General features: G+C 33.5%; 3 protein-coding genes across 7 annotated transcripts; 1 reads left to right on the forward strand and 2 right to left on the reverse strand.

Moving 5' to 3' along the window:
- Positions 1–80: 80 nt before the first annotated feature.
- Positions 81–2976, reverse strand: LOC144470960 (potassium/sodium hyperpolarization-activated cyclic nucleotide-gated channel 1). The gene is made up of 9 exons (XM_078182570.1): positions 2926–2976; positions 2436–2674; positions 1911–2126; positions 1631–1793; positions 1430–1563; positions 1099–1286; positions 809–1014; positions 506–715; positions 81–431 (listed from the first exon to the last, which is right to left on the reverse strand). Exons 1-9 carry the CDS (start codon positions 2974–2976, stop codon positions 81–83), a joined length of 1758 nt encoding a protein of 585 aa, XP_078038696.1.
- Positions 2977–3261: 285 nt separating this feature from the next.
- Positions 3262–6773, forward strand: LOC144471827 (uncharacterized). The gene is made up of 6 exons (XM_078184343.1): positions 3262–3554; positions 3821–4096; positions 4168–5175; positions 5404–5808; positions 5887–6030; positions 6108–6773. Exons 1-6 carry the CDS (start codon positions 3486–3488, stop codon positions 6333–6335), a joined length of 2130 nt encoding a protein of 709 aa, XP_078040469.1. The 5' UTR covers positions 3262–3485; the 3' UTR covers positions 6336–6773.
- A 1903-nt stretch (positions 6774–8676) lies between these two features.
- On the reverse strand, positions 8677–23385 carry LOC144471828 (heat shock factor protein). 5 transcript variants are annotated; one of them, XR_013494338.1, is made up of 13 exons: positions 23146–23385; positions 22500–22608; positions 22299–22423; positions 21905–22237; positions 21748–21830; positions 21485–21673; positions 19574–19636; positions 18055–18600; positions 17218–17323; positions 17037–17130; positions 16713–16957; positions 11805–12134; positions 8677–10006 (listed from the first exon to the last, which is right to left on the reverse strand). XR_013494338.1 is itself a non-coding variant. In XM_078184346.1 (12 exons), the coding sequence occupies exons 1-11, from the start codon at positions 23248–23250 to the stop codon at positions 16728–16730; spliced, it is 1983 nt and encodes a 660-aa protein (XP_078040472.1). In that variant the 5' UTR covers positions 23251–23385; the 3' UTR covers positions 8677–10006; positions 16713–16727. The 5 variants fall into 5 exon arrangements, 4 of the variants coding, with proteins under 4 accessions (XP_078040472.1, XP_078040471.1, XP_078040470.1 ...); XM_078184346.1 differs by lacking the exon at positions 11805–12134; XM_078184345.1 differs by having other exon boundaries at positions 8677–12097.
- Positions 23386–23388: the final 3 nt, after the last annotated feature.

Consider the following 23388-nt stretch of genomic DNA (forward strand, 5'->3'; position numbering starts at 1 on the left):
CATATACATATGTAAACGAATTAGAAGAAATTGTGAAACAGTGATGCTACTATATGTTCAAGCACCGATTCTAAGTAACGCTATTGATTTGTTCCTATTTTACTTCGATGCGTTGATTGTTTGTTAAAGGTTGTCTTGTTAGCAGTTCTTCGATTACGTTTGATGCTACTTATGTTGATATATTGGAGTCTCACGGACGTGTCTATATCGCAGGCCTCCTCTAGGCCCGGGTTGTTTTCTAAGTTTTCGAGGGTGACGTTCTGCAAACGGTTCAACAAATCTGGATATCTAGATATGTAACGACGAAAATCGTCGCGTTCTAACACGCAAATCTCACAGGTCTCCACCGCTATCACGGTGGCAATTCTCAACTCGGTTTCCATCACCAACGCGATCTCTCCGAAGTAACTTCCGTCTTCCAGATGACAAACCTTTTAGTATCAAGTTTTAGTCGTTAGTTTTAGTCATTTAGTCATATTGAAATTATGAACATCAATAATATTACTTCTTTTCCCTTAGCAGTGTAGACAGCCACCGTGCCGGAAGTTATAAAATAGAGAGACTCGCCGCGCGTACCGGCTTTAACGATCTTATCACCGCACATATAGATCTCCGAACGCAACGCGCTCGTCAACTGCGCGACCACGCACTCTGGCAGATGTTTGAATAGAGCCACGTTGGAGACCAGCGTCAAATAGTTGTGCAAAATCAACTCCTGAAAGTAGCAGTAGGATCGATTAGATTTTAATGGTTGGAAATCTAGAGAATCGTTTATCCATCAAACAGATTGGAAGTAACAGCTAAACACCTCTCTCAAATAGGGCGAGACCTCGTCTATTATCTTTTTGTTCCTTTCGAAGCGCTTCTTGTTGCGATACGCATAGTAAACTAGTAAACGACGTTGCAGAGCCTGCGGAAGCTCCTTGTATCGCATGTATTCTTCTAATTGTTGCATAATTTTTAGCTGACGCTTGATCGTTATATGGAACGTTGTTAACAAGGCAGCTAATTGGGCTACGAGTCGATTGCACATTTATTGATTGTGATTATAACAAATGGATGAAAAACGGAGAAAAAATATAATTGAGTACTGCTCACTTATAGAGTACACGAAACCCACAAACCCGAGAAAGGTCAATAACAAATTCAATAGGATATCTTCTTGCGTTTTCATGTCCAAATAATGCGCGGAACGAACCAATGCAGTAATTGCGCGATTCAAGCATACCAAATACCGTTCCGTAGTTGTTTCCTTACTCCGGAAAAACTCTGAATTAATCCAAGATCTGAAAATAGGTTTGCTGCCTTGCTGTATTTGCATAATTCAGAAAGATATCGGCTAATAGGATTCCCATAAATCCTAATAGTAGATTCTTATAAATAATGATCGATTGTGCAACGTAAATTAGATGTAGGCGGGAATACCGACTGAGTGCTCAAAGTGCCCAGGTGCTTCACGCAAATAGGTATGTAGTATTCGAAGCAAGCGGCCCAATGTATAGTCAACCCGACAACGATGAACGTTTCTAGAATCTTGAATGTTTGATAGCTTATCCGGTACACCTGGAACCGAGTATCGACGAATTTACGAACCCATTGCACGTCGAATCAATTTCGTCGCGAAACTAACACCGTGGAGTCTGCGGGAGTAGACGACCATGTTGCGAATTCGTAAGAATTTCATCATGTTCATAGTGGTGCAGATCCATGTCCAGTGGGGTAAAATCCCGTTCACGAATGTAATCGGCAGTGCAGTCATTGCGTCGATTAGGAAATACTTCTTGAGATATTTTCTGCACATCATTGAGAAAGACTTTAAACGATTCCTTAATTGTGTTTTCATTCTCGCGGCGGCCTTGGCCCGGAAGCCAAAATTTACATTTAATGGAAAGATAATTGGTCGAACGTACATCGCCACTATCCTGGGATCTAAGACTATAACTTTAGTCCGGTAATCGTAATAACCCGTGAAGAACCACAGTCCAATGTCGCACCAAAATACAAGGTTTATTATGTCTGTGATTACGTGCCAAATGCTGGTGTCCTCGAAGTAAAACGTAATCGACACTGGAACGACCACAAGGGCGATCCCCGTAAATATTGTCATAAACAATTCCCAAAAGATGCTGCGGAAGATAGGTCAAACAAATGTTCTAAAGCAATTCTGTATCAGAATTATGTTTTAATATTTACGTTTTATGTATTAATATTGACGAATATCATAGTCTACATGTACACAATGTTCACTTAAACTTGCATAATTTATCTACCGTTTAAACTGAAACCAGTCACCTAGGTCAGTCTAGTGTAAGTTTACTGCATACATATTCGTAATTTAATGTATCATTGTCCATAAATGACGAATATATATATACACTGTTGCCTCATAAAAATATCAATAGAATCAATTGATTTTTGCCATAAATCGAATTCACCTGAATGAACTGAAAGGATGAATCATATAAGGATGAGATTTCACGTGTCTGGAAATCTCGTAATTCACCGCGGTCGTGCTTTTTAAACTCCAATGAGTCAAATGATGTCGCCGTGATAAAATTCGTTGACGCAGGAGCCATCGTGATAATTTTGCCCGAACCGAGTCGCCCTTTATCACAGTTTCTACGTAGTCCTCTTCTTTTGGCTGTTCACAAACATGTTCGAGTACTGGCGCACGCTGCATCAACCAGAAACGAGAAACATTCCAGTATTTGAAAAGCACTTTCGAAAATACTTATAGAATAATACATGGACCTCCAACTTTTCCTAATTCATTTTTAATATCTTTTTAATTTGATATTGTGATTCAGAAAAACTTTTCCCGATATTATTCAAGGGATATTATAAACGATTGACATTTTTGACTTGATCGTCAGTTAAAGATACTGATTGTGCTAATCATCGATCCAATTGTGCTCGAAAACTCACTTCGACGTTTGGAGCCTCTGAAAAATGAGGGACATATGCCATTAAATCCATGATTTAAATTTTATATTTGATATATCAGTTTTGTTAACGCAAATATCTCGTTCATGATATGAGACGTGAATAGACTTTGAAATAAAAAAAGAAGATCGACGTAAAACCTTTGATCAACTGTTTTTAAATCATTAGCAGCAGTTTGAATGGTCGAAGGTGACGCGTAAATTTGTCATTTGTACCGAAATACGTCTTACCTCGTATTTTTTCGGATTTGACGATATTATGTAATACACAAATCTTTAACAAAGGATTCGTTCGATTCGCAGTATGCATATACATATATGTACATCGTTAGCACGAGTACGTCATATCTCGCGGATTTTGATGTATCCATGAAGCACGTGACACCCGTAAAAACAGCTGTAGCACAGCTGAGCAATGTTCTGAATGTCGCGTAAACACTTCATACCTACTCACGGATTTTTAATCCGTACTTCTGGCTGTCGACGTTTACGAGATTAGCAAATCATTTCACGACTCTATTTTATAACGTTCATGCTACGCCGATGACATCCGATAATAACGCTTGTGTACAAAACATGACAGATTATGAAAGTATTCAGTTACCCATAGACGTAAGTTTTCTTTGTCATATTATTTTACATTTCAATGATTCTACAGTATTTTTATAAGTTGATCCATTATTTTAATTTGTACCCATTCTTAGGACGAGAATCTGTGTATAATTTATTCAATAGCTTAACCTAACAACAATACATTTATCTGATAAGATAATTAATGGCACAGTAATGCATAGCTTGTAATATTAAATTCATTAACATCCGGTTGTTGGTTTTAATCGTTTCATTCTTTGTTTACAAACATGTAATTTTGTTTTCAGACAATTATACATATATTATCATATTTATCTACATCCGATAGGATGTCAGCAAGACTAGTCTGCCATTCATGGCGGGAGGCATCTCTTGCTATGAAATTCGTTGATCGAGAAACACTAGTCCTTGGTTCGCCTCCAGCAGACAATCTGTGTCAAGTAATGGATGTACTCCAGCATTCTACACGACCATTTTATCACTTTGTTTTTAGAGAAGTGGAGTTGAAGAGGAATATGCCGGTGTGGGATCATTATGGACCTATTATAAAGAGTCTTGTACTGGTACGACTTGTGAACTTTGTTGAACAGTGTAAAAATGAAGCTCTTTTCTAATTCTGTACATTTTCTTTTAGGTGTGCTGTGATCTAAGTGAGAGGATGCTAGTAGAAATTCTAAAATGCTGCTGCTCTTTAAAAGTATTACGTATAAATGCCTGCAAAGAATGTCTAATGTCTGGAAAACTTTTGGAAGATGAAAACGACATAAAAGAGCTCTCAGAGACGTTTAAAAACTTGCGAGAACTTAGTCTTGATTACAATAGATTTTTAAGCGATCTTTTATTTAATAGATTAGTTTCTATTTGCACAAATGTGGAGTCGTTGAATCTTATGGGTTGTCTGATATCTTTTCACAGTGGATTGTACAAAAAGTTTTATCCTCAGAACCGTATAGAACTACCGGAAGCGTCGAATTCAGTATTGACTTTTCTAAATACATTACAATATCTCAAACGACAAGCGCACAAATTGAAGCACTTGAATTTCGGATACACTCTGATCGATGGCACAGCTTTGGCTACTTTGGCAGCTTTAGAGGATTTAAAATTGGAATCGTTGATGTTGCAAAGCTGTTATCAATTGACCATTGAAGGCATCAGAGGTCTGACTCAACATCAACCATGCTTGAAAGTGCTTGACATTAGTTTCTGTGTACGAATTACTGATGCCAGTTTGCTTTGCATTTGCAAGAATTTGACAAAACTAGAAGTATTTCGGATTAAAAGGTGTCGTGCAGTCACTGACAATGGTGTACGATACATTCGACTACTAAGAAATTTGAAAGAGCTCGATATCTCGGAGGATGAACAACTTACTGGAGATTGCATAACTCGTGGACTTTGTTCGCGTCAACCTGCTGGCGATAATCTCGAAGAAAATGAATTGGGAAATGTAAATCAAAAATCTGCAGGCGAAAATTATGATGCGGAGAAAACCGTGCAGAATAAGAGTATGCAGATATTCTCTGCGAACGCATTGCATCTTCACGAGGAATCGATCGAGTGCATATCCAAATCGTTTCCTAACTTGAAAGTACTCGAACTTAGTTATTGTTTTAGCGGTGTTACAGACAAAACGATACAGGTGCATAGAATTATTCTTTTATTTTGGTATATTTTCAAGTTTTTCAGTAGTATATTTGTGAAGAATGTTCTTGTGAATTAGATAGAAGCTGATTTTTTCTTAGATTTCACGCTGACTGTCCTCCTACACTTTCAGAAATTGCTAAATGTTAAAAGAGTCGGTGTAAATCATATATTTTTGTATCAACGATGCTGCTCATTCATATAAAAGTAAGTTTATCTTTTATAGATGATATTCAAGGAGCTTGTACATTTACAAACATTAAAAATAAGCCATTGCGATAAGGTCAGTGACGCCGGCTTGACGGGTATGGGTACTGGTAGTCACGAACGCGTCGAAAACGTTCAGGTTGTATATAAACCAGAATTTCCAGAAACCAGGCTAAGAATTAGCTTACGGTCAAGGGCTGAGGAAGAGATAGTTCGAGACGCAGATCGAAAGCGAGAAGTGATGAAACTCTGTGAGAACGTATCTAGTCCCTTAGATATGAATAAGTCTGTGTTTTCATTGAACAGGCTGAAACGCCTTCGGGAATTAGATCTTTCTGGTTGCAATAAAATTACCGATGTTAGTTTAAAACATGCATTTGCATTTCCAGAATTGAAAATATTGAACTTGAGCCAGTGTCAGCAGGTAGCTAAAAATGTTATTTATCAATGTATGTCAATTTTAAATTAATACTTCCTTTAATTAAGTGGTATCTTTTTGCAGGTAACACAGGTAGGATTAGATTATTTATCTAAAAATAATCCAGCAATTGAAGATCTGAACCTGAATCAGTGTCACAATATATCAGATACTGGAATATCGTACCTGGCACAAAGGCTACATAGATTGAAACGTCTTCTTATACAGGTAACTGATGCGTAGGTCACTAAGATAATAATGAAATAAATATTGACAGATCTTTTCAAGAATTCTTTAATTTAAAGGCATGCTCACAGCTCACGGATCATACCCTTGACTCTATTAAATTGTATTGCAAGAGTCTTCATTACCTAGATACTCGCTACTGTCGCGGTATGACAGTGGCAAGACTTGAAAGTTTGACACACCTGTACGTGGACTGGATTAAACACATGGATGATCTTGATATTCCTGGAAGTGAGGTACTTCCACCACCAGCTCCACCTTTGCCGTCGTTACCTTCTTTGCCATAGAGACGGCTTCAATATCTGCTTTCGCATTTCAAAGATAGGGTAAGAGAAAACTGAAGGGAAGTATGTATTATTTCATGAAAATGACAAATTTGGACTATTTTAAGATGTATAGTACAATTAAGCAGGAGTTTAAAAAAATGTGTAGTATAATAATTCGTACTGTCCATCCAGAAGCAATGTATAACCACAAGGTTTAAAGCCGATCAAAAGAAAGTGAAAACGTTGCATTATCATCAATTTGACAATGTATATTTCAATGGCAGAAGGATTAACTCGAATTTTATTCATAACTAGAATCAATATTTTATAATTCTTATTGAACAGCACAAAACCAGTCAGTTTTTTCACACTTTCCATCTTTAAATGTTAATAAAAACATTAATAATATTTAACGATACATACAAAGCAATTGTATATAGGGTTGTTTATATATCGTGATCGCGTTATTGAGAATATTTATGTGAAAATGTTTATAATTGCATGTGAAAGAGAATAAGCAGATGATTAAAACGGTATTATGTCAAGTATTTGGCAACGATTATAACGCTTTAGTACAGAGATATTTATGATAAATTTAATTCAAACTCGTGTAATTTAAACAAGTATTTATTGATTACCGACAATATACAAATTAAAAGGTAATCTCAATGTGTGTGCTTATAAAGCATTGAGTGATAATGTGATTTTGATTCTGTGCAATAAATGAGCCAAAAGAATTACTTAAGTAAAAAAAAATACGTAACTAAAACCTAATCGATAAGTATATTATAAAATGTTTTTCAATTTTTGGACCGGTTTTTTTCGCGTCCAACATTATATCTCAATTAATATTGAAATTATTATAAAGCTATTATATATTCTATCTATATAATTTTAAACTTTACGTGTGTATTAAAAGTCCATAGTTTTGACGATGATATACTTACAATGCATATTTCATACAAAATTAAAAGAGTTAATTTGTATTAATAATAATTGAACGATATAACACTGCTTCTATGAAAAAACAGCTGCAGTAATTTATTTTAAAGATGTTTTTCAGAGCACACGAAAAAAATATTTGAACACGATCGTTTGAGCAAAGATTAATTCCACGAGACATAGTACAAAGTAGCACGAAAAGTCATTGCATTAGAACTAAAATCCAAATATTTTCCCTGCCACTCGAATGAACATAAAATTATCAAATTTTCATACATAGCATAAGATCCATTTTTTAAAAGCTTATAAAGTAAATAAGGTACGGCGACATTCGAGATACTATAATTAAAACGAATATATGCATAACTTGTCTCTGCAGATTGTTAAATTGTAATATATAATCATTAAAACATGTTATGACATACACTTAATTATTTTAGTCGTGTGAGACTCTAGTACTTTTTAATTAGAATACATATAAATCTGTTCATCGAATCGTGTATGTATCATTATACAGAATTCATGTGATATGTATTTGCATACATCCTATATATTGTATATCCAGGAAAAATTGTTTAAATCAGGATGTGCAATTACAGTCATATAATGTTATGTAAACGATTTCTAAATTTTATTTAAAAACAAACAAGATTAACATTGTTTTTAATGGTAGTTAAAAGCCTATTTGTGTCGAATAAAGTAATTTCCATAAATATTACGAATTCAAAGATATATCATCATAATCTTTAATCGATCGTTTCCCTTTAAATATATTGTATTTATCGTGTCAGTATTTATTATTAGTGGGAAGAATAAAGTCAATTTCCATTTGTGATACAGTAAAGAAAACGTGAATGTCGATTCGTCCACGGTGGGTTTTTAGGCGACTAAAGACGGTCAATATTTTGCAATATTTCTCTGTTCCCTTCGATTGTTCACCGATGCTCGCACACGAAACAGGCTTCTTCAATTCTATTTTAATCAGTGTCTTTTTATAATTGGTAGCAAAACACACAAATCCATAAAGTATAGCCAACGAGTCATCGTTCGTTCATCACTCATTAGAACCTATCCTTTTGTACAAAATGTTTAATGTATCACAAAATCTGATATCTACAAGCAATGTAGTATCAACTGTACTTTTGCACAGGTTACACATTCGTTTGATTTAGTTGATCGTAACTTTTATACAGATTGATCTTCTACGAATAACGGAATAGCTCTATAGTTACAGAAATAATTCATTAAGTAATAATAATTCAGAAGAATTGTAAATTATGCAAAACTTGTCGCTAATCAGAGATATTTAAAATATTTGAAAGTATATAGTTTCATATTCAATAGAATGAAAAATACATTCCATGGAAGATCAACAACTTTCTTTTTTTCTCGTTTTCAAGCCATTTAGAACAAAAAGAAGTCGTCTGCAATCTATATTATTATCATTAAGTTTACATTCTCTATTAAACACTTATTAATTAAGCAATAATATCGAAGTTAATGTATAGATAAGTAGTGTAACTGTGAACTAAATTTATAAAACTACAAAATATACTGAGATAGACTTTGAAGTGGTAAAGGAGTAAAATACATTAAGAAATGTATAGATGACATTTCACTGTACATACATGGAATTACTTAACATATATGTACCAAGGTTTCCATGAGTTTGTAATGTAATACAAATACGTCTCTTGGCAAACAAATATAAAAACACTGTTTATCGTTAGATAAAAATAAACAGTTAATAGCTGAGAAGTATATATAAGATATACTATTCTGATTCTAGTATTTTTGGATACACAGAAACTCAAATGGTCAATTATGTTTAAGATTCAAGACGAAGGTTTCAGTGTTCAACATAATACATCTTCTTAATTCAGTGCAAAATATCTTTTATAAAAAATAGTTAACGGAAAATACAAAATATAATGCTTTCTGTAGTGGTACACTGCACTAATTATTTATTATACCTACAGAATTCATGGGAAAACAAATATATCAGTGTCTAATGAAATTAGAGAGTACATCATGGGGATTAAAATTGAAATTAATTAAATCTTTCGATAGAAGTAATAACAACAATGATATAGCAAACAAGGAGACACTGAAATCTTATCTTGTTATCACTTTTTCTTACTTAAACCTTGTACCACAGCAAAATAACAATTATGAAAAGTATAGTGACAAGTCAAACAAATATTTTAACACACTGTTCTCGCTCTCTCACTCTCTTTCTATATATATATATGTACTACATATACACACGTACATGTGTATACGCATCGCACCGTATTTTATTTACTTTCTAATACTGTGTTCTAGACACATTCTAAGTAAAAAATGTTAATTGTTTTCAAACTTCTTATATCGATTCTTTATCGATGCGTTAGCTATTTGTGTGATTATATACAGATCAGTAAAAGCAGGGAATCGTTTCCTCTTTTTAGTTACATATGCATATGTAATGCATTTTTTCACGTTGTTCGCTATTTTATGGCGTCAGTGTTAAGAGTAGGTTTAATGTCACTAGTTCTTCTGAAATGTGACACCGTACAATTTCGTTTGAACAAATTCTTCTTCCTGAAGAAATTCTTAAGTCGACCACTGCGCGAGCCTCAAAATTTCCTTTCCTCCCTTTTTTTGCACACTAAACTTGTTACAAGGCTCACTTTACTCATATTTACTGTTAATTAAAATGAAGGCGTTACCAACGAAGCAATTTAAAATCCAGTAGTCGTCTTCCAAGGCTAAAATAAAAAAACAATTATATAGATTTGTGAATTGTTAAGCGGGGCGTGATAATTCACGTTGCTCAATCTTGTATGACATAGCACTGTCTTGCTAGGCTTTTTATTCATATCGATTTTTCACAAAAAGAAAAAGTCATAAAAACCTTTCTTCATCCCTCAAATGTCACGGCAATTTAATTACTTTTTCCGTGGTAGTTCTTTAAACGGATTAACTTGATAAAGTGTACCAATTAAGTTGATAATTAGTTGAAATAAACTGTACAATTGTTCGCGTGGCTTTTCTGTAATTTAAAAGATTTTTTCGCACATGTCTATCAACATTCTCCAGTTTTCCAACACGAATCGTACAAAATACGTCTAAAAAAGTATACGTTCGTACTTTTTGATAGCGACTGTGAACTTTAGGATTTTGTTAACTCGTGGACTAAATGCTCAGACGAATACACGAGACGTATCAGCTACCCCTGGCAAGAAGTACTTTACCAAATAGATCAAACGTCTGCTAGAAAATTGTTTAAAATATTCAACGTAGAAAACGTAGAAAATGTTCTCAGTGAGATTGAGGAAACGGAGTATTGGTATAAAAACAGAAAATACTTGTTTATTTACAATATACAAAATTAAAAGCTTTAACATTTGTTCTTTTTTAAACTATTCAAAAAATTTAACACATTGTCGTCGTGCTACTGGGATTGTATTTTTTTTTCTTTAAATAAGTTTTACATTACTTTCTACCGGGGGTAGCATGTAAAGTGAAACATGTTTATATACATTAATTTCTGCGGTCTTTTAATCACGCGTTCTCATAAATCAGTTTTCGAATATGTAGGAAACACATTATAAAATACTTCGAGAATTCGCTGGAAACAAAACATATTAAGCATATTTTAGACAAGCGTTTCCTGACACAGGAAAACAAAATACGTTCTTGAATGCTGTACGCGTTCACTTAATATGTTTTCCACATTTCCACAACTTCTTAATCGATTTTCGATTTCTTACATCATAAAGAAATCATAATAAATTACTTATATTTAACGTAATTGTAAAAGTTTCAATAAAACCAAATTTTAATACGTTGTTACAATATCGAGACGAACTTGATATATACATATATCTGCGATATATACCATTATGTATGTGCGGTTGTTTCTGGATGTACGCGCGCGCGTTTGTGTGTATGTTATGTACGTGTGTAATTAAAGAAGAAAAATAAATAGTTTTATGAATAGCTTTACAATGAGTCGACGTTCACAGATATACGAATGTCTGTGTGTTTATCTGAAGCAAAAACGACTTGCGCTATATATTTTTTGTTAGTATAAAAATACAAACGAACGCATTAGCGTTTCTTCTTTTTATACTTATACAAATCCTTGATCTACAAGAATAATTGTTTAAATTGTCCACGTATATGACAAGTACACTTCTATCTCAGAAGACGGTACAAAAAATACGAATTTCGTATATACTTTTTTATGTTATTCACGTATAGGATTTATGCGAGCGAAGTCAAATCCTCGTAAATAATGAGATCATAAAAGATTAAGGTTGCTTCTAAGCACACATGTGCTCAATTTGCGTAATTTGAACAAGACGCTATTATTCAACCAATACGAGTCTAACGATTTTTAGACTGTTCACCTTGTCAAAAGGAATGAAAACTTTCGATAAATTTCCACGACGAACGGATACATGTACTTGTAGGAACTTTAAAGTTGGACCATATGATTAACCAAATATACTTAGGCACCTTTCTTAATTATCGATTAGTATAATAAAATGGCTGCAGTACCTATCGATAACGAATACTGTGATGTCAATAAAACGAGTCATAAACAAACAATAAATTGGTTCGATTCATAGCAGCAAATCCAGAGGATTTTATGCGCTGGTTTTTCTATATAGTTTCTCGGTATATATATCCTCCGCAAATGGACCGCATTGATTCAAGACACAGCATTCTCTCCTCTGGTATAAGGTACACTTTTGTTGACAAGCTCGTTGCTTATTTGGTCATCGAAATACACACCGAACAGAGGAATAGAGAGAGCATGTTCATGATGACCCATCAAGTAATAAAACATACTGAAACCAAAGTATAACACGCAACACTGATCAGAACCTGCAAAAAAAATCTATCCTAAGACAGTTTCTTTTTCTTGAAAGGAGGCTGAATTCTCCACAAAGAATAATCGTTGTTGGATACTTTAAAACGTTAACAGACTACTACAAAAAGTATCAAATGTTAATTGCTTGTCCTGACAATGTATATAAAGGCAACGGTTATCGATCTGAGCTCGATTCTCTCTGATTGCATACAAATTTCCCTTTCCTAGTATTACAACGAGTCATTCCACCGTATGAGACTCTTCGGACATTATTATATTGGTATCTTTCCTGTTCGCTGAATGCTACTTATCAGAGCAATACGAATTTGTATGTATAAATCACTCGAAGCTCACGCCATCATATAATTATAAGAAAGATACAAATATACACAAAATTGAGTACACAGCTATGCTGATAGCAAAAAATTAGTGGGAATATGAATTATATCATGCATATTTCAGAGTCAATTAACGATAAAAATTGTTTATATTCCACTGAAAACGTAAAGTTACTAGAGTTTTAACCGATACAAAATTAAGCATACATATTTACATTTATGTTATAATATCCAAAATAAATTAATGTTATTATTTTGTGGCATAGCCTTTGGTTTCAATAACAGTTTGTAATCGTCGTGGCAAAGATTCAATTAACTCATTGATGAAAGAAGGAAGGCAACATTTTGTCTAACTCTTCGCATAGTTGAACTTTTAATTCTCTTACATTTGTAAAATTATGATTTAATAATCTTGTTTTAATTTACACTACACATATTTGATACTTAATGTTATTTCGTTTTCTATTTGTCGATTGCCTGTTAAACTATAATAATCCATATATATATTGTTCTCATTTTTAAATATGCATAATTTAATTCATATTCCTGCAAATTTTCACTTTCAGCTTAACTGTATACTCAAATTTGTGATTAATTATATATACAGTAATGTCTCACTTAATGTCGCAACTTTCTTCAACAGCAAATGTCGCAGTGCAATTATTATGCTATTGTAATTGATCGATTTTCTCACTGCACCGATGCCGAGCTTTGACGGAGTTGGTGGACACGTGTACTGCGACTGCTTTGACTTGAATTCTCGGAAGACAATTTATAATACGATAACATAATTTTTAACATATTGCAGATATCTTCTGATTAAAATGAGGCTAAGCATAATATAATTTGGATAAATATTTCTGATTAAAATAAAATCAAACACAATATAATTGAAATTATATTTAGTTATTTAATACTTAATATGAAATTTCTTTCATTCCATTATCGCTACGACTATTTAAGAAAAATAAATTCTTATACATATTGACAGCAACTCTATATTAAAAAAGTGAATTGATATTATGCATAATTATAAACTCTTTCTTCACACTCTCCGCCAAACGCGTAGAATCATTTCTGAATATCAATGAATGGAATCTTCGCTACTTTAAATGTCCTGAAATGGAGACTGTCCAGTCTGAATGTCTGTCGAACGTAGGCCCGAATAGTATAACTTCATTGCTATTTTCCTTCGAATTACACACATACCTTCTTTGCCATTGCCTTTCATACTTCATATATAGTTAAGAATCGATTTTTGTAATGCTTTTTTCGTAAATAAAATAAGTTACTTGATTCATATAATGAATAAATACTGTGCAAAGTACTATTTTTTAATATCTTTTTAATTGGAATAATCTGACCAATATATTACAAAAATTTCCATGTATAAAAAAATTAAAAATAAAAGAATTAAGTCATCGTTTTTATTCAAGCATTGCAACGTATTCATAATAATGAACACCGGCATGTTGCCGCATGCAGGTTTTTCAGGTGTAGTGCATTCGTCAAAAAAAGACAGCGTATTTACATTCCCACTTCTGCTGCAGTCACCGTGATCGCAGCTAGTAATCGATTATTGGTCGAAGACGGTGTCAAATATCTCAACATTACGATCCGCTGTTAATATTCTACACCATCTTCGACCAATAACCGATTACTAGCTGCGATCATATGAGGGACAGCAGACGTAGTTTCGTTCGTCCCGAGCTTTGTTCTCTTTCTCGTCGCGAGTCGCGAGGCTCGAATGACCATGTCTTGTCTATGGTAAAAGATCATTTTCGATTCCGAGTTCGCAACAGTCAGCGAAACATTATTACAGTTTCTTTCCATAAAGACTATCAGTAATTTCGAAATCTCATAAAACATAACCCATAGTATAGATTGACATAATTCGCGTAAAGTAACGTGTATATAATATTGTTTGTATGTCTATAAAATTTAATTTTTTTTAAACAGATTTTTGTCAAGTTAGCCATGAAGAGAACATGTATTGTGCAATGAAATCTGCCAATTTAGGAGCTACAAGAATATTCTGAGTATATAAAATATTCACAAGAGTTTTTTGCATCAAAAATACAATTTATTTATGATTTCAAATGTAGGAAACAGATGATTTTTACCGCCTGTACCACAATATACAATGTATGTAATATTCGGTAAAAATCATTTGTTAATTTTGTTGATAAAATCAACTGTTAATAATGTAGCTAACAGTTTGAGCATTTTGTTGGCTTTGTACCGACCCTAAACAGAGCTTCATGAAAAATGATGGTACTTCATGGTTTTCATTTGTTTATATATAGAGCCAATGTCGTAAAAAATGTATAATTAAATTTGTTACTGGAGTAACTAACATAGTGTAAAAACTGGGTGCAAAAGCAAAAGAAAACTTTTTCCAACTGTAAATAAAACTGAAAGAAAAGAGGACATAATCAATCCAAAAACGATTGGGGTCAACAAAGCCCAATAACAGCTATAACGCATGAATACAATTGCATACATTGATACACCCAAAAGAAGTGACCAATAATAAGAAAGAAGCAAAAGAAGAACTATTTCAAGAGCTTATAGAGCTTATTAGAGAGAAGAATCTAGTAAAAGTATTTTTTAAAGCATTCGAGAAAACGATTATATTATTAGTGGAATGAAAATGGTTAATACCAATAGTTTCAGATACAAGTAAATAATGGTAAGAATAGAATACTATTTATGTATATACCACTGCTTCATTATAGTATTCAAGGGAATGATTTAGCGGATTTGATGACTAAGGAGGCAGCTCAGAAATTTTACAATGACGAGTTGGGGGTGCTATTTAGTGACTTTAGATTACTTTTTAACTAAAGAATATAGAAAGAACACTGGAAACAGAATTAAAATACAAGGGAGTCTCTTGTTTGACTGGGCACCATTAGTAACTCTCAATGTGAACGCTCGTATTCTATTCAGGATATTGATCATATTACTGTAATGTAAAACAGTAGGGATGTTCGCGCCAACTTAGGGGGTAAGAGAAGCATGCAGCAATAGGTTCTATTACTATATATGGCAATGTTTTCTGTGAAATAATGAAAGAAGTAGAATGGTCGACTCCCGTTGGTGCTTACCAAATAATAGCTTGCCGCGATACAAAAGCCATGGCAATATTAATAGAATTTTGAAGAAGAAACGATACAAGACTTAAAGAGTACTAAGTACATATAAGAACAAAAATGTTAAGTGTAGGTTAAGTCTAAACATATAAGAATGTACATAGATAACTTTAGGTTCATTTAAATTAAGTTGAAGTATAATTTTTGGTATCGAAGTGTATGTTCCAAGACATTTATATATAGCTTAAGATCATTTTATGATCTTTATGTAAATGAAGACTATGATATAAAAAGATTTATTTTACTCCACAAGAGGCGCCACAATCGTCGGCGCATGCACATTGCAGGACCGCTTAAAGCCATTGTAGCAAAATTAGACAAGAAAAAAATAAACCTCAAGCACAGAACTATTCAGAAAAACCTGCCGTATCGATATAGTATAAGTATACGAATCAACAACAACTAAAAAGATTAACAGTTAACATAATAGTTAAACAAATTTCCAAGATCAACTAATTATGTTTTGCAGTGTTGTCATATTTTTATATACGATATCGACACAAATATGGAATTGTACAGTTGCTACAGACCTTCAGTTTAGTTTTGTATACCCCAATTATGTCCTAATTAATGTCTTTGGGTGACCCTGTGTTGTGTTTATATAGGCGATAGTGGCACCACTTGTGCAGTAGCAAAACTTTCAAACTGTTAATCAAATTTTTTTTGTTGGTAATATTGTCTAATAGTTTCAGCGTTTTATTATGTTAAGGCGTTAAATTTATATTTGAATAAGTTTAATTTCGTGGTACCACCCACAGATTCCTAAATCCTCAGAATGACCTCCTATCAATAACTTTGACAAATTTATATTACAAATCTAGGCAAGTGATGGTTCACGACTCGTGAACTATCAACGATTGAATCATTACCGCAATCCGATTACGTGACTAAAGAGTAAAGTAGAGGAAGTGGCAATTCAAGTATTGGCAGCTCGTAAACGACCAGTTGTCCAGGTCAGTTATATTATATTGTATGTTGTGGAAAATAGTTGCAGTCAATTAACAGAAAAGATTCCCATATTGTTATACCATGTAATTATTCTATATAATGTCCGAACGATTCTCTTCTAATCTAGCCTAAAGGAAATCAAGTAACTCACCATAAGAGTATGATTTTATGATGAAATGTCAACATCACTTGTTAAAGAATCGAGTAGCGAAGCTTTGTTATCTTCCATTTCTAGGGGATTTGAAGCGTAAAGAGTGTTTGTTGATGCGTTGCACGCCGTACTGGTTTGAGGCGATGTCGCATCCAGGAACATGTCGTCGTCAAAATCTAGTAAGTTTTGCGTTGGATTATATGCCATCAGTTCTCCCCCGACTGATCCGTTAACATTGTCTACGACTGCAACATAAATATCGTTTTGTAAAATTAAGTAAAACTATTTACTGTTTGTATCCAAGTTAAGAACTGGGGCTTTTACGGTTAGCATGATCGTCATCTTCTCTCTCAGCATGTGGGTTCAATTCTGGATTTACAGGCATACTAAACGACATCGGGTCATCTGCACCAAATAACTGCAAATAGACATAATTAATTCAAACATAAGTAAATAGAATTCTTCTAATAAAAGTATAGTTTCAGGTAAACAATAAATTACTTACACCAAGTAATGTATTTGCATCAATACTATAACCTTCACCTCGTAAAATATCACGTAGATTGTCCAAATCTGTCTGCATTGATTCGAGATGATTATCCATATCCTCCCTATAGACAATTGTTTAAGATGGATCAAACATGCTTAAATATACTACAAGGTTACACAAATATATCCATATTTTAATGGATGAACAAGAAATATGTTGATAGCCTTTTCCTGAAAAGTACAATCTTTCTATTTGGTAAAACGATAGCATAAGCAGTTCTTTATCATTTTTGTTCTATTTTGAAGAGTATTATTTATGAATACTGCTTGCGAAATCATTTTATTGGAGATGTTTTGTGCACAAAATAAAGTTTCCATAAGTTAAAAATATTATATGTTGCATGGGATTGAAATTATTCAAACTAAATTTCGACAAGATGTAACATGTATACATGAAGAATCTGACACAATTTCATTAACCTAACAGAAAAATTGTTGTGAAATTAAAAAATGTATATAATTTGTAATTTCTTTTTAATCGAAAAAAAACTGAGTATTAGATTTTTTAAATGAAACATACTAAACTATTGTAAAACAACTATGAAATATACAAGAGACAACATAAGATACCTAGATCAAAGTCAAACATTTAGACAATTCTATGAAAAACTGTCCTGCATTATTGTTAGTAGTGTGTGCACTGTCAAATTAGAATAAACTCATGGTTGGTTGAATGTTAAAAATGATAGAAATATTAGTTGGCTCCCACCTCTTTGGATTAAGAATTTCCGTTAAATATATGGGAAATTCCCTGGACTCAACTTTCTTTAACCATGGGTTTCTTGGAACTTACATTGATCCGAACCTGTAAGCAGCATCAGGCACGCCATTGACGCAGCTCAAAGATAATTGAGTACTTGTGCCTGCTCCATTAGAGTTGGCATTTTCTTTTTCCAGAGATTTTTTAACATTGTTTGCGCGTGTACCTCTCTGGTTGCCTTGCCTGGCAATTTCATCAACGTCATTGAGCTGATCAAATGTGTTATCATTTTCATTGAGTTTTAAATTTTCATTATCCTCGCTATGCTCTACAATCTCGACGTTATCCGCATTCTCGTCAGTCTCTTCGTTGATAATTTCTGGTACTATCAGAATGTCCTCTAGTTTCATAAAATTGGAGTCGTTCTCCTGAACATCTTCTTCCATATCCCCAGTAGTTTCCAAATCAAGGTCAGATGATTCTGCTTCGGTTCCTTTATTCAGATTAGCTACCATAGCTGTGAGTTTCGAACTACGTACAGTCGCAACAGGCACTGGTTTATGTACTGTTCTATTTTCCAACATAGCGACGGGCACTGGTGATTCTTCCAGTGGGATTTCAAGCATATGTGTTTCTTCCCTAAAATAGTTAAATAAGATGTGTTGCCATTCTTGATCATCTTCGGATAGTTTTCTGTAGCCATAATCTGCTTTTTAATAGGCCTTATTTATTTCAAAAGCTGTAATTGTGCTTTTGAATGATTCTTGACTACTATTCTGATTGATAGAAGTATTGCAAGAGCATACATATAAATATCTAAAGTATAATTGAAAAACATGCTCTCTAAAAATACAGTAAAATTATAACTCTTCAGATACTATTCGACTTCTAATATATAATATTAAAATGTCTACATCTATGTGCACAACGTATAAAGTAGAATAGAAAAGGAGAAAACAGGCTTCCAGTAAAATAGTGAACAGATACTAAATAAAGACAAACAAGCTGAAGAAAATGAAAGAATATTGTTTAATTCTACTTTGACAATTAGTCATCATTATATCGTTCTTGGTCTTTCTAGGTTGATAGATTGATAGTTGATTTTACACAGATTGGACTGTCACATTTCATGCATACATATTTAGATGAAGAACAATATTAAACAGATAGATTGACATTTAAAACTGCATTAGTGCTTAGTGTATCAACAAATGTGTTCAGAGGCATAAGTAAAGTGTAAACCATAAAGTATCGGCAATGATATAAGTAAAAAATCATAGAGACAACTCAACCAAGGATTAACAAGAATTCTCTTATGAACACAAAAATTTAGAAACAAATATTTTTATTTATGGTTAATTTAGTTCATCAAATTATATCGATACAATAAAACTAGAAATGCCAATATTTTAAAAGCAACTACTGCAACTTGGGAAAGAGTAGCAAATTAAGAGAAAATAATTTCAATGTAATTCGAATTGGACAATGCTTCTAATACAGGTATTATCGCAATGTTGTCGAGCGTTCATGCATAATAATAGAACAAAACAAAATTGCGATACTATTCAAAATTAAACCCAACACCAAATAACGACAAGAGAAAAATGTTAACCTCGGTTCTTCTCCATTTTCCGTTGATGGGATCAAAATTTTGACGGGCACCTTGTTTTTCCTCCTGGTAATATTTAAATTGTGGTGATATGAGTGTCACTGGGAATTAATTAACGTTACGAGCAATATAAAATAATTTTATACATGAAAATTTCCTGTTTTCTGGTTTGAATAAATATAATCTATAATTAGTTCTGCCACAATATGGTATAAAATTCCAACAATTTATGCCCCTGTGTCTTCCATAAGAGTACATAAAGCAAAACTTTTCATTTTAATCAGTTAATTGTTCAAAATTTCATGCATCAAAAGTATATTGGAACATATAAATAAGAGTTTGTTATAATTTGTTTCTTTTAACACTTTCCAAACTTCAATAAAAAATAATCATAAACGAAAACGTACAAATGATACTAAATAGGGTGATAGATGTTCATATTTTGTTATGTCCACTGTGCAAAACTCCATCTTATTATAATATTAAAATTGAAAGATTGTACATGACTCAGTTGTATACATATAATATATGTACATGTGTTCACATATACAGGGTGGGGCAAATAAAGTGTTACAAAGCAATATCTCCATTATCGTTAATGATATGCGGAAATGCTTGAGGGACAAATTGTTTGGTTCGAAGGGGCACATGTTGTTGTGGAAATTGTTTTTTTTTAAAGGTCATATTTTTTGAGATTTCAAGGTCATCGATGTTTTTTCAAATAGAACTATGTATTTTTTTTCGATGACATTATTACCGATTTTAAGACGACTCCAGCGACCTATAACTCAAGGTTATTCTAGCCGCACAAAGTATGAAAATAGTTGAAAAAGCGAGAAATAGCGCAATAATCACTTTCACAGGATCCACTAACCTTGGTTTGGTTCTACCTGCAGAACATGCTCGAAATGTTGTTCGTTCGTGTTTTGTTGAGTCGTTCACCTCACACAACATAAACATATTACTTAGTTACGCATTACCTTCTAATATGAATACGTCGGATTGCGAAAATAAACGATTTTTAAGAAGCTTTTGATATGTTCATGGTGCTGGGGAAGTGCCGTAAAAACTACAGGAACGCCCAAGATTTGTACGCGGCTCGTTATGCCTATAGACTACAAAAGTCACACGTGGCTTTTAAGCGATTAGTTGACCGTTTTTGTCGCTTCGGTACAATGAAACAAACACGCGTCAAACGTCAACCGACTATTATTGAAAATAATGCGCCTGCTATCTTAGCTTTAGTTGCACTAAATCCACATGTAAGCAGCAGGCAAATAAAAACAGAGAGTGGAATCAGTCAGCGATCTGTCCTAAGAATCTTGCATCAACACAAATTCCATTTTTATTGTATGTCATTACATCAGGATTTGTATGACAATCATTTCGTAAATCGCGTCAATTTTTGTAATTGGATTCGTACAAAAATGCGCACAAATGTCTCATTTTTGAGTCATGTGCTTTTTTTCTGACGAATCTACTTTCACTAATACGGGAAATTTGAATAGGCATAATATGCATTATAGGGCAAATGAAATTCCTCGATGAATGAGAACTGTGTCACTTCATACTTTGCGCGGCTAGAATGACCTTGAGTTATAGGTCGCTGGATTCGTCTTAAAATCGGTAATAATGTCATCGAAAAAAAATACATAGTTCTATTTGAAAAAACATCGATGACCTTGAAATCTCAAAAAATATGACCTTTAAAAAAAAAACAATTTCCACCACGACATGTACCCCTTCAAACCAAACAATTTGTTCCTCAAGCATTTCCGCGTATTATTAACGATAATGGAGATATTGCTTTGTAACACTTTATTTGCCCCACCCTGAATACATATCTATATAGGCGTATATGTAGATATGCATATATAATAAATATATACACATATATTACTTGGCTTGACTTACTTTTTTTTACCCTTCATTCCCCGTTTTTTTCGAGCATCAATCTCTTGCGGATTGACCAGCTGTACGTCATCATGTAACTGCACAGAATCATCAACTAAGTGAATAGTTTCCATATTGTTTTCGTCTATTATTGACGCAGAATTGTGTTCTGGGCTTTGAATCGCTGGATTCGAATCTCCTTCTAACATCCTGAATGACGAAAATTCATATGTAACTTAAATGGTGAATAAAATATTCCATACTACAACACTGCATCAACATACTCTGCAACTATATACTCTGAGTCTAAATCTGGTTCGGATGCATCAAGCTCGTGAATTACAGGCCCTGTAGGCGATGCTTGTGCCTGGAAATATAGAGACATATCTTGACACAGTAGTTAGATGACTGACTTATAATTGGTTGGAATTGTATTACTACCTTCGACAATTTGCTTTGTTTACGTTGACGGTTGGAGTCATCTATCATTAACGGATACCTCCTTTTAACAGAGAGACCACCACTCCGCGATGGTTGTACTAAAGTCACTAAAAAATGTATGAGTTTATTGACAATTTGCTGCTGCTTCAGGTGCTTTTGCCTGAGCATTGCTAGCTCCCGCCACAAGGCTTCATTCTCTCTTTTCATAGCTCCAAGTCTAGAGTCTAAATGTTCTTGACGACCTCTCATACTTCTGACTTCTGTTAACATTTTATTCATTAATTCTGGCTTAATGGGTGTAAGTGAGGGGTCTTGTCCTTTACTGGATGCAATCTAAACAAGTGACAGTAGAACATTGAAAAATGGTCAAATGGAATAAGAAGGATATACCTACTTTTCTTTTAATATGTTCTACAAGATATGGGTGTCCTTTGCAAAAGAATTGATGCGCAAACTCCATTTCATCTCTATCACATTTTAAACCACCTAATTCGACAGAAACCTTCTTGTGGAAGCCATCTAAAATAAACGTGTGAAAATTTCATGCAATATAAAACAAGATTTATAATAATGTTGCTTTTTTGTTGTTACTTACACATATTTAATTGACGAACAAAACTAGCCATATTATTATGTTTGTAATAATGTGGCAATAATTCTCTGGCAAATTGTGCCTGGTTTCTAATGAAGAAGCTTCTCCCATTCTAAAAAGGAGCAACGAAGTTTCAGTATTGAATTAAATTAAATTTTCAGAAAGAACAAAAAATAAAAACATCCAAAAATACAATTACATAAAATTAAAAATTTATTGGTTGTGTTCATTGAAGATTATTGATTAAAGCGTTGTTAAAGTTTTTTCCAAAATAATAAAAAAAGAACAAGGAGGCTGATGGTCGTTAAAATAATATAATTTATTATAAGTGTATGTATATATATATATATCTATATGTTTATACATATATATAAATATATATATAGATAGCTGATGGCGCAACTAAGTACAGAATAAATTACACCGACAGTGTGTACGCAAAATATAGGTTGTGTACGTAAAAATGTGTACCACGGGGGTCAACGTTTCTCATACGTTTCCGTCGTTTACTTACGCGACATTAACATTATACAGGAACTTATTCTGATAGCAAAAAAGGTAAACTAATCGATGATCGGTATAACTTATGGCATGCCGAATGCGTATAACGTAAATGAATTTGGAAGAAACAACAAAATAAGATACTCACGGGTGACCAACAAATAAGGTCGTCGGTTTCGGGATCTTCAACCAACTTCCAAAGTTTGGCAAGGAATGCCGGTACAGTAGTACCTAATTCCGGGATCGTGTGCATCGCGGTGTCAACGGTTTTTCCTCAGTTCTACAATAATTCTTTAGCTTTCTCGACAAACAGACCACGAGAAAAATCTTCACATCTCACGACAATGGCTGATCGCTGACGATGTTATTCTGCTAGTAGCACTGACAGGTG

Source organism: Augochlora pura, chromosome 6 (genome assembly GCF_028453695.1).
Source record: "Augochlora pura isolate Apur16 chromosome 6, APUR_v2.2.1, whole genome shotgun sequence".
Lineage (NCBI taxonomy): Eukaryota > Metazoa > Arthropoda > Insecta > Hymenoptera > Halictidae > Augochlora > Augochlora pura.

Bases quoted from the DNA above. Each gene is read 5' to 3' on its own strand.
- LOC144470960 (XM_078182570.1), bottom strand. From the start codon at position 2,976: ATGGATTTAATGGCATATGTCCCTCATTTTTCAGAGGCTCCAAACGTC. The intron at 716-808 runs GTGTTTAGCTGT...TGCTACTTTCAG, and splicing joins TCTCGCCCTATTTGAGAGAG to GAGTTGATTTTGCACAACTA. The intron at 432-505 runs GTAATATTATTG...TGATACTAAAAG, and splicing joins ACACTGCTAAGGGAAAAGAA to GTTTGTCATCTGGAAGACGG.
- LOC144471827 (XM_078184343.1), top strand. From the start codon at position 3,486: ATGACATCCGATAATAACGCTTGTGTACAAAACATGACAGATTATGAA. The intron at 3,555-3,820 runs GTAAGTTTTCTT...TTTTGTTTTCAG, and splicing joins GTATTCAGTTACCCATAGAC to ACAATTATACATATATTATC. The intron at 5,176-5,403 runs GTGCATAGAATT...TATCTTTTATAG, and splicing joins TTACAGACAAAACGATACAG to ATGATATTCAAGGAGCTTGT.
- LOC144471828 (XM_078184346.1), bottom strand. From the start codon at position 23,250: ATGCACACGATCCCGGAATTAGGTACTACTGTACCGGCATTCCTTGCC. The intron at 19,637-21,484 runs GTAAGTCAAGCC...AAATATTACCAG, and splicing joins GGAATGAAGGGTAAAAAAAA to GAGGAAAAACAAGGTGCCCG. The intron at 18,601-19,573 runs GTTAACATTTTT...TAACTATTTTAG, and splicing joins GAAAATGGAGAAGAACCGAG to GGAAGAAACACATATGCTTG.